Raw genomic sequence first — 11621 nt, 5'->3', positions numbered from 1 at the left:
ACAATAACAGAAGAACCCACTTTCCCACAATGCACGTGTGCTCTAGCTGTGATTAAGAAGACTGGACTCTCAATGAAAACAATACACATAACAATATAGTACTGGGGTTATAAGAGTTGGTGGTGGCGATGTTCTTGTAGATTATGACGTCACTATTACTATAACTATCCTGGTAATGATGTTATTATTAGTAGTAGTAGTTCTGCAGCTGGTGAGCAGCCTCCGCCGTCGGCTTCCTCCCCTTTCAGTGCGCTACGTTCCGGGACAGCGGACGGGTTCAGTGCGGCTCCCGATGCTGCAGCCAGGACACACACACAGCCCGGGTTCACCACGTCAGAGGGCCACATAACGCGGATGACTGAGGCAGAGCAAAGTGCACATAGGAAGTCGCTTCTGCACAACTTCACCTTCCACGAGCTCCAACCAACGCACGCCAGAATGCAGCGGCGTTACGGCAAAGTCCCGGGTCGACCGTGGGTCTCGCCGATTGGCATTTGGTGTGTTTTGGCAGTGTGCGTCGCACCTGTAATGTTACACCCGCAGTGTTTGGACTTTAAGCCGCCCTTCCGATCGCTAAGGGAGCTCGAGTTTTGCGTAATGTACAAGGAGTTTGGCTGCTGTGATTATCAGAGGGACCAGGAGCTGAAGACAAAGTACTACCAGATTATGGATCGTTTTGATTATAATGGATATGCCAACTGTGCTGGGTTCGTGCTGGAGCTGCTCTGCCAGGTAGGCATGCATGGACAAAGGTCGTCCAAACAAACGTCTCCATCACGCGCCATTAGTCTGACCAAACAGGTTAAAACACTGACTAGTATAAAGCAGAAGAAGGCATATGCTTACTAAACAGGTCAACAGAATGATATTATCTTACAGTAAATGTAGAATATGTTAAGGCGTCCTCTTTCCATGGAGTTAACTGAAGAGCTGAATGAAGGTAAAGGTCATCATGACTGATCTCTCTGTAAACTCCTACAGCAGTCACACACATGAGATGCAGAGACAGAGAGAAGGGTTTAAAGCTCTGAGACCTCTGAGATGTTGATTATGCAACTGGGCCTGCAATTTATTATCAGGCACATGTACCCAGTATTACACATTCCCTTTATTTCTGGCCTCACAGCAGGCTGCTACTATGGGCTCTCTCCCATGTCACTCTCTCGCTGTACATTACTGAGGACGATTTAGGACGTTTTTCTTTTTATTTATGGTCGTTTCTTCATCGGGGCAAAGACCAATCAACTGGAAATTGTTTGTCACATCACTAATGTCTATTTCTCTTGATGATGCTTTTGCGTAGCATACACTTAGTACACTTTGGAAAAAGGGAACTTCCCCTTCATATGTAAAGGAGTTTCACATAAGGGTTTGTCAGAAATATGCCTTAATTACTACATGTATCTGCAGGCAAATTGACACCAACATATTACAATAACCTTACCTCAGTATTCTGTGTAATGTCAGGATGACAAATGTATTCAAAACAATACCTAAAAACAACTAATTATATTATCTATTTTGAGGGTGACAAACAACATTGCTTTCTGCAACTTCCACCATGATGTCATGCATGCTTATCATATGCTTATAATATGATAAGCATGCATGCACTTAAATGTGACATAGGAGGAGCCTCTTGTGTTTGTTGGCAGTTACCTTATTGATGACAATACCAACGTTTCCTATTCAGGTTATAATGGCTTGTATTTTTTTAACTGTTATATTGTTGAAATTATTATTGTCCCTTCCTTAGCAATATTTAAAAAACTCTGGATAATCAATCAATTTGCCTACTAAGGCCACAATGAAGGATTCATTTTTAGAATAATTGTATTTCATTAAAGCTACTACAATCAATATGTTTAAGCTCACTAACTGATCAAATGACTTTGTGTAAGGTGAAAGGGCTCTGTTGTGATGATGAACCCATAAATAATTTTCACCTGACACCACGGTTTCCCTCAATTCCATGGAGCGTTTCAGGATCCTTGAGCTCATTCTTTTGGTTTTCTGACTTGTGACTTGAATATGTTAATTCCGTCTCACTGCTTCCATCAACCCTATTTCAGCAGCAGCTGTCCAAGAAAAGCTCTGACAAACCCACTGTACACTACCTGCCCATCACCGAACAGCAGACAGTTAGTGACTAGCTGGGGAACATAGTGTATTAGGAGTTGATTCAAAAAAGAGCTAAAATCAATTTGATATTCATTAGGTGGACAGAAACATGACTTCAAATTAATACAAATGTAGATCTTGCTGGATGTGTAATCAGACCATCATGTGCTACAAAGTTTCAACTTGGTAGGTCATGAAATGGGCCAAAAGACAGTTAATGCAGGTTTAATAAAATCTCTACTTACTACACATCATACTCAGTCTTCCTCTTAATTGCCTCACCTCTCTTCTTCATCTGCTCAGGAATGCTCTCCATATGCAGCTCACCTCTTTGATGCTGAGGACCCAAGCACCCCAGTCAGGACCATTCCTGGCCTCTGTCCTGACTACTGCTCCCAGTTTTGGAGGAAGTGCAGCTCCATAATCCCTTTCTTGTCTGACGACCCACACACAGCCGAAGTCAAAGAAGACCAGACACGTCTCTGCCAGCACCTGAAGCTTGACGATGTGGACTACTGCTACCCTAACCTCCTCAGCAGCCAGAAGCTCACCCAGAATCTGGGCCGGGTTCAGTCAGACTCTGACGGCTGTCTGCAGCTGTGCCTGGAAGAAGTTGCGAACGGGCTGCGGAACCCGCTCGCCATGGTGCACGCCAACGATGGCAGGCATCGGTTCTTTGTGGCAGAACAGGTAGGCTTGGTGTGGACGTACCTTCCTGATCGGTCCAAGCTGGAGAGACCATTTTTGAACATTACCAAGGCGGTGTTAACATCATCATGGGAAGGTGACGAGAGAGGCTTTCTGGGACTCACCTTTCACCCCAAGTACAAATTCAATGGGAAGCTCTATGTGTATTACTCAGTGGAGGTGGGTTTTGATGAGAGGATCAGGATCAGTGAGTTCCATGTGTCAGCCAATGACATGAATGTGGTGGATCATGCCTCTGAGCGGTAGGTATGGACTGATCCAGGCTAGCAAACAGCAATGGTCCAATACCAGCTCTTTGTCTCGTCTTATTTTTCATGTCCACTTTTCTTCCAGGGTTATTCTGGAGATTGATGAACCAGCATCCAACCACAATGGAGGGCAACTTCTATTTGCAGATGATGGCTACTTGTATGTTTTCACAGGGGATGGTGGAATGGCAGGAGATCCCTTCGGCAAATATGGGAATGCCCAGAACAAGTAAGATGTCCACAAAAGTTTATAAAACTAGACACCTCAAATAATCTGAAGCAACCAAGGATATTCCTAATTTAGAATACCTGGCAAAGAGCCTTATAGGGATACGGTCTGATCCATATTTTAGTCAAAATATAGTTTAGTTTTTTAAACGTAATTGCATGTTTCTTTGCATTTGAGATAAAATATGACTTTTTCCATATCACCACATCTGCTTTAGGTCAGCTCTGTTGGGTAAAGTTCTCCGCATCGATGTGAATGACAATGAGAAAGGCCCGTTGTACAGAATTCCTCCAGATAACCCCTTCATACACGAGCAGGGGGCACGACCTGAGATTTATGCTTACGGTGTCCGCAATATGTGGAGGTGTTCTGTGGATCGGGGCGACCCTTGGACCAAAGAGGGCAAAGGACGCATCTTCTGCGGGGATGTGGGCCAGAACAAGTTTGAAGAGATTGACATCATTGAGAAAGGTCGAAACTATGGATGGAGAGCCAAGGAAGGCTTCTCTTGCTACGACAAGAAGCTGTGTGCCAACAGCTCGCTAGGTAGGCATGCTCTGGGCAGTCAAATGTTTTCCTGCTTTTTACTCCTTTGACTGCAGACAGCAGCATCTCCAATTGTGTTGTAATGAAGGGCCAAGACTTTACCATTTTATTACAAACAAAGACCATGCCAGCTCTCTGCACAAACTACAGTAACCCCTCCTTGTTTGAAGGAAAGGCTGCAGCCTCTTGGCCCGTGCTAGAAATGGTGACCAACTTTATGTTGCTGCGACAAAGTAAAGGACGTCTGTTGTCACACAGTGGACCATTAGATAATTAATGACCATAACCAGTGTACAAAATACTGGTTATGGTAATGCCCCCAAACCGAGCGCTCCCCCCACCTCACTCAACACATAATATACCAAATTTCATGGATGCAAGTACACACTTTGCACACGCGTCACTAAGGCTGATGTCATTAACAATAGGGCCACTCACACAACTCAACAACTACGCCCTGCAGCAGAACACACACTGCCTCTGCCTCTCTCTCTCTCTCTCTCTCTCTAACTAACCCACAGACCTTGGCTCAGCTTCTTCTAGTTGCCATCCTGATATCCATGAAGAGGAGAGACAATGTCCTGCCTCAATCCAGGTTGTCATTTAAGACAGTGGATCAAATTTGTCTAAAGAGTACTGTTGCGTCTCTGGCTGGCTGTGTCATTTACGGCAGAAAATCGTATCTCGCACTCACTGTTCAGAAATGCGAATACATGTGAAACCTGAGATTCAAGTGCTCAGGAAAAAAAACTTCAAAATTCTTCGATGTCTGTACCTGTGGATCATGTCACAGACATGAAAAAAGTGAAGATTTATTTTGAATTCAATACTTCCTGTTTCCGTTCTAAAAATCAAAGCCCTCTCACGTCTTTCTGTGGACAGACTCCCTTCATATGTTAATACTCGGCTCTGCAGGACAGTGTTGTGGAAAAAGCAGTGACTTTCACGGCTCCATAAATTAATAGAGTACAGGTTTTTAAATGTGGATTGTTTTTATTATTTACCGATTCACTTTTTTCTGTCTAAAATAAATATAAATGACATTGATAGTGAATGAAATGAAACATTCTGGCAATTATAAAAGGCAAACTCTATGTGGAAAGAAGGACTGGCTGCTGCAGCACCACTGTGTGGAAATCATATGGACGTATTCATTAAGAATATATTTATATTCACCTTTTAAATCTACTTTCACACATGTTTAATTAAGTAAAGCTTCATTGTAAAGAAATGGCTAAAAGTGAGAAACTCAACAACACCAATAATGACCCTTGGGATTTTTCACAGATGATGTCCTCCCTATTTATGCGTACCCTCACAAGATGGGCAAGTCAGTGACTGGTGGCTATGTGTACCGAGGCTGTGAATACTCCAACATGAATGGCATGTATATATTTGGAGACTTCATGAGCGGGTAAGGTTGAATCTGGTGAATCGTATATTTTTTTAAAAATAACACCAATCTCTGAAGCTTCTGTTGTTACGGGATGTCAGACATAAACCTGAAGATAACTGCTGTAGGTGTTTGTTAAATGCCTGCTACACCTGCCTTTGAGGAAGTAAGAATATACATGAAGTCTGTGAACTAGTTGCGAGTAAAATAACACTTTATTGCCTTCTGGTGGAGTTCTTTATAAACCAGAAAACATTTGTGTAAAGAATTGCCTTTTCTGAAGTATAAAACACAATATGATCGTTATACAAAGTGGCTAAAATTAGCTTCACCATGATCAGCTAAAGTTAAAATGCTGCTTACATGTCAAAGCATAGGTGATAATCAACCAGTATGTTTTATATGAAAACACTCTGAAACAGGCTTCTCTGTATACTGAATAATTTTTGCCTCTGTACTTTTACTTTACTTTGAATGCAGTACTTTTATGATGAAGTGTTTTCACACTGTGGTATTGATACTTTTACTTACTGTAAGTAAGCATAGGATCTGAATACTTCTGCCACTGGTCATATGGCTCAGGTTCTGTTTGGTGACTCCTGCTGTTTGACATCCTCCAGGATCCATTGTCTTCATACATGTTCACATTCTCTGTATCATCACTGCAATTTGATTCCTTTTCCAGGCGTTTGATGAGTCTGCGGGAGGACAGAACCACAGGGAGCTGGATATACAATGAGATATGTATGGGGATGGGCCTAACCTGTGCCTTTCCTGGACTCATCAACAACTACCACCAGTACATCATCTCCTTTGCAGAGGATGAAGCTGGTAATGCATGAACACATGCACACCCTCAAACTCCGAATGCATCTTGAGTTTTGCACGAGCTGTAATTTGTCTTCCTGTGTAATGTCATCTTAATGTATTGTTTCGTTTTTTTCCATCAGGCGAGCTGTACTTCATGTCAACTGGAATAGCGAGTGCTACATCACCTTCAGGAGTCATTTATAAAGTAGTGGACCCCTCCAGGTGAGTAATAGGAACTCTGCAGCTAGGTATTCCTGCCTGCTGTTAGAAGGTGCAGGTGACCGACTATGATGAAGAAATGACTGTTCACCGTCCAGTTCTATTTCAGGTTTATTTCAGTATCAGCAGAACATGTGTATTGGTATAGTTTCTTGCAAGCGTACACACCACTCAATCAGTTCAACACTGTGGATGTGTCCGATCAATAATGCTCATACAGACCAGAGACAAGATGGTTCAGTCCATTAGTGTCCCTGCTAGGGGTGACATGGAAAGGTCCAAGTGGCGGCAGAGACAGGGTTGTATACAGTGAGTAACATAATCATTACTTTGCTTTTTTTTACTCCACCACCATAGCACAAAGGAAACTTGTGTCATTTGTCATGTACAGTAAGTGCTCACCGCATAGAGAGTAGGTACAGTTCTTTGAAACAGATGTGTAAGACACACATCTGTTCCTTATTACAAGCACAGGCATGTCATTCTTCTCTGTGAGCCTGAGTTATGTGCAGTATCATGATCATACTTGATCTGAATGTAAGTTTAGATCAGTGATTTCCTTTGCTGAATGTGGAGATGTCTCTATTTTGGTATCCTAAATCTCCCTTCTCTGCTTTGGACAGCTCAGAGCTCTCTCTGCATTTCTCTCAGCAGTACATGGTTGTATTCCTAAATTGTATCCCAGCCATTCACCTCATTTAACTGTTCCTCGCTATTGTTGTGACCAGAGCTGCTACATATTAAAAGATTGGAACATGTTTTTTATATGTCCGCCTGCTTGTATTCTGTCTTCTCTTATGTGCAACAATATTTAATTCGGTTTTGTTACTCGTTTTCAGACGTGCTCCACCAAGACAATGTCACTATGACCCTCTTCCTGTCAGAGTGAAAAGTAACCTCATCAAGTTTGTTCCCCAGGAAAGTAAGTCCACTACCTCACTACTGACTAGTTACAGAACAAATTCAATCTGTGACATTCATGGGTAATTCATAGTTTATATTCACATTTGGTCTTGTTTTGTCATCATTCTCCATTAGCATTAATTGGCCTTGAGCCACCAAACAAAATCCAGCCTGAGCCACAACCCACAGAGTCCTTCAACTGGCTAGAAGAGCTCATTAATCGTCTAGGAGGACCAGGACTGACCACCCCGTTACCAACCACAACTACCACCAAATCACCAAGACATTCGAGGCGGAAAGGCAGACGCAGGAAGGGCAAATCCAGAACGGAGAGTACACCCGAGCTCCAGAACGGAGTTGTGAGGCTGGTTGGGGATGAACAGGGCCGGAGCGACCGTGGACGGGTGGAGATCTACGTTAACGGGCACTGGGGCACCGTGTGTGATGACCTATGGACCACCAAGAATGCTGCAGTGGTTTGCCGGCAGCTGGGCTTCATGTACGCTCTGAAAGCAGCCAAGAACTCAGAGTTCGGGGAGGGGACGGATCTGCAGATTCTTCTGGATGATGTTCAGTGTGAAGGAACTGAGTCCAGCCTGCTGGACTGCAAACATGCCGACGTGGGGACACATAACTGTGCCCATTATGAAGATGCTGGGGTGATCTGTGGCAACTCGGACTACGTTATTGAAGTCTAAATGGTTGACTACTATGAAATCAGGACTAGTTATCAGCAACTGAACCTTTTGTCTCAATAATCCACCCCAAATGTAAATATTAACTGATATTTTCAATCTACTCTTGGTGGAGAATTTTCTCATTCCCATTAAGAGCACAGCAAACATAGACCACATAACTTTGTGCCATAATATTGCCAGGTTCAGACAACTGGGAGCACCAACAAGGGCAATCTTTCCATCAAAGAGTGAACCAGCTGGGATGCTTCTAACTCTGTAACCATATCTAAGGGTGGGTTTTCCTTCAGTAATGTTGTACTTGCCAGTAGTGTCTCATAGATTTTTGTCAAAGGTTCATATGAGAGTTTATTTTTAATTTTCCATCACACACTTAAATGTTTAATATGAAGGTTGGAATTTGAAAGTATTTTCTTTCTCAGTGATTTGTTGCAGTAATCCATTTGACATCTAGTGTCTAAATGTTATATTTCCTAGTGAATGTTCAATGCCCACTGACTGGATGTATGGATGTATTATGATGTCATGATTTAAGTAAATCATTTTAATAAAAAGCTTTCTAGTCTGTACTGGCTTCCACCCACACTTGGACCAAACAGTCTGACATAACTCGACATCTGAAAGCAGTTTCATTAAAACTCTGTCCCATGTATTGAAACGAGGACAAAATATACATGTTAATCTTTCACAATTATCCTTCAAGGGAACACAAAGCAAAAAAACATCCCGGATTAAAATATTGAATTTAAACTTAAGAGATATAAATAATCTATCTATGGATAGTATATAATCAGTAACTATGTATGTTTTTAATACTAATCTATTAATTACATCGCACAGGTCTTGCATAAAAGACGATATATATTGAGTAAATTCAAGTTTACAGTGTTGAAGAAAATCATCATATACGTAATTTAGGATTGAACTGAACACATTTGGTTTCATAAGTACAGTTTAACAGTTCCCGTACACGAATCGTGTGTTCTGCCAAAAGGTTATCTTGACCCAAACGAAGTCAGGAGAGCATGACATAGTGAAGAGACCAGATGTGCTTTGTTTGCGGTTTAACCGACTGGTTTGATTGGTGGAAAGTGACTTAAGGGGGGTGAATTTTGACTATAAAAGTAATCTGTGAAAAGTAATACTTTGGATTTGTTGAACTTGTTATGTTATGTTTATTTTATGGATGGAAAGCTGGATTCTCTGGCTTTATAGTGTTATCCCAACTTATTACATTAAAGACATGGAAAGTACTGAGTGTTTGGTGTGTACATTAACAATAACAATGGTAAAATGTAATTACAGATAGCACTAAGAATTAAGAATATGCAGCAAGGTGTGCCCCAGTAGACCACCTGTGGGAGGGTTCCCTATGAGCCAAGGCTGAGTCCTTACCACAGCAACCCGGGTACGAATCCAACCCCAACCGCTTTGCAGCATGTGGTCCCTTCTCTCCCCCTTTCTTGCCTTATCCTATCCAATAAAGGCCAAAAGATAATGTTGAAAAATTGAGCCAATGAAAACCCAATACAAGGAGGATATTGTCTCTGGGTCAAATTCTTGATACAGGTCGAAACCAAAGACAGACCAGGGGACCAGCCAGCGGAGAACAAGGGAGTGCATCACACTCATATGAAAGCACATCCGGATACAGTTTGCTACAGTAGGTGTGACACTCCACCAGATGGCAGTGTTGTTTCATCCTAAGAAAGACGTCAGCACAGTTTGTAATATGGGTAATTGGACTAATTGAAGGCAGAACAATTAGCTGTGTGTTTGCCAGCAAGAGGACAAAAGAAGTAACGGATGCTTTTAAACATCTCTGTATTTATAGTCTGTTACATTATTCACAAAAATGAAAAGGACATGAAATCTTAATGAAATTGGATTCTTTGTATGCTTGAAAATAAATATCTCTCGAAATGGTCACAGTGCTGAAACGCATGTCTGGCTGAAGTTTATTTTGAGCAGAACTTTCTCTCTACAGGAGTTGTTTTCAGCAGAACTACTGAGCATTTTTTAGTTCAGCCTGTACTGTTAGAAAGGGTTTACGATCTTTTCACCAACTGAAGACCCTTTTATTCTTTAGTTGAAGTAAAAACCAGAAGATCCACAGAAGTGGATTTGAGAGATTTTCACTTCACAATGTGCAACAAAGCACGCAGCGGTTTCTGAGGCCCTGAAACGCCTCCTGTTAGCAGAACATGATCCAGATTCACTTCTGATATCAGTCAGGAGCCCAGGAACAGATTACGGCCTCGCTCGTCCTTTTTTCCCTTTGCCTTAAGTAGAGCAATGGCTTGAACAAATCTAAATTCCAACATGTCTTTAAAATCATTATTCAAAGTAAAACAAATAGTGAGTAATACTCAGTAATGTAAGTTCAGTGTAAACCTCCTGCATATCTCCTCCTAAAAATTAGACGCTGTACTTTAACAAACTCCTCCTTCGGAACTTATCAGATAAACTTCAAATGTTGGCAGTACAAGGTAAAGACCTTAGTTTATCAAAACTTAATTAAAATTAAAAGCTTGATGTGTCATGGAACGGCGTGGACGTGGTGTTGGCGGCCATTTTACATGGTTCGCCATCATACATCAAGCTGTTGTAACTTTGTCAAAACTCTCCCAAACTTGACATGCTTGAAGAGAGTCATGGCTTGAAGACTTCTGCATGTCAATATTAACTCATAGTCACAGCGCTACCTACTGGCAACCATGGCCGTAATTGGATAACATTAGTTTTCAAATCGAGCTTGTACGTGGAGTTTTCATAAAGTGAATTGGTTTTGTTTGTTTTGGAGCCAGGCCGTGATGTAGCGTAATTTAAAGCAACGTGACCTTTGTTAAATAAAATCATACTGAACCCAGTCTAATTCATAGATTATACTACATGGGCTCACCTTATGGCTTAAACTTATTTCTCTAGAAAACAATGTTTTTTTTCCCCAAATGGAACTATACATTCTGACTACTATGATGTTTTAATTTCTCTCTAGGGATAAATAAAGTCATCTATCTATCTATCTACTATTGCATTTTCGCAATAACAATGTGAGAAAGTGACCCTATGTTGTCTTGCATTTTGTCATGTTTTAGCTACCATATAGCATCCAAGACGGCACTTGAGAAGCCTTTTTTCAAACATGGGGGCACCAGGGGAGGGAGGTCTACTTGTTTGATTAAATCTTCCCAAATAATATACATTTACTCACTTTACCTTCAAATCCTGCCCCTTTCCACTGTGGTTGGATTACTGGTTGGATTACTACACAAGTTACGTGTTCTTTACGTGTTCTCAAATCAGCCTCTATCACTCAGACAAAAGATTGAGGAGCAGAACATGAACAACAAAACAATAAAAAATGACGAAAATGGTCACGTTTTTTTTTCCTTTTCTCCAAATCAGATTAAGATCAATTTGTCAGTCATTTAATTAAATAAGCATGTCAAAGTAATAACTCCCTCAAATTAATTTTATTTATATGAATCATATGATCAAATATGTTTGGATATTTCCATTTTCAAATAAATATGCCAAGTGAGGGACTGAGAAGTCTTAAATTAGAGGATTTCCTCATAGATATGGCCACAAGAACGTTTCACTGCCGACGGGGTCATCATTTGCCTTGCTTTGCACTGTGAGCCATTGTGCTGGCAGCCATTCAGAGTCTGTGTGTGTGTGTCGAGGCTGGTTAGAATGACCTTGCTAATCCCTCATCTGAAGGGGAGGAGCAGGGTGAAAACAAG

The 11621-nt window shown here is 41.5% G+C and overlaps 1 protein-coding gene across 1 annotated transcript; it reads left to right on the top strand.

The window, feature by feature from the left end:
- The first annotated feature begins 224 nt into the window (after positions 1–224).
- On the top strand, positions 225–8441 carry hhipl1 (HHIP-like 1). Its single transcript, XM_031866750.1, has 9 exons — positions 225–732; positions 2425–3071; positions 3163–3306; positions 3524–3852; positions 5140–5266; positions 5931–6076; positions 6196–6277; positions 7114–7196; positions 7313–8441. Exons 1-9 carry the CDS (start codon positions 355–357, stop codon positions 7873–7875), a joined length of 2499 nt encoding a protein of 832 aa, XP_031722610.1. The 5' UTR covers positions 225–354; the 3' UTR covers positions 7876–8441.
- Positions 8442–11621: the final 3180 nt, after the last annotated feature.

The sequence above is a fragment of the Anarrhichthys ocellatus genome, unplaced genomic scaffold (genome assembly GCF_004355925.1).
Source record: "Anarrhichthys ocellatus isolate YVR2014 unplaced genomic scaffold, GSC_Weel_1.0 scaffold36, whole genome shotgun sequence".
Lineage (NCBI taxonomy): Eukaryota > Metazoa > Chordata > Actinopteri > Perciformes > Anarhichadidae > Anarrhichthys > Anarrhichthys ocellatus.
Note: the sequence above shows the minus strand (reverse complement) of the source record. Positions and strands in the feature narration are given on the sequence as shown.

What these genes read in the sequence shown, in the direction of transcription:
- hhipl1 (XM_031866750.1), top strand. Translation starts at nt 355, where the DNA reads ATGACTGAGGCAGAGCAAAGTGCACATAGGAAGTCGCTTCTGCACAAC. An exon ending in CTTTGCAGAGGATGAAGCTG is followed by an intron (nt 6,077 to 6,195) that starts GTAATGCATGAA and finishes TTTTTCCATCAG; the next exon opens with GCGAGCTGTACTTCATGTCA. An exon ending in AAAGTAGTGGACCCCTCCAG is followed by an intron (nt 6,278 to 7,113) that starts GTGAGTAATAGG and finishes ACTCGTTTTCAG; the next exon opens with ACGTGCTCCACCAAGACAAT.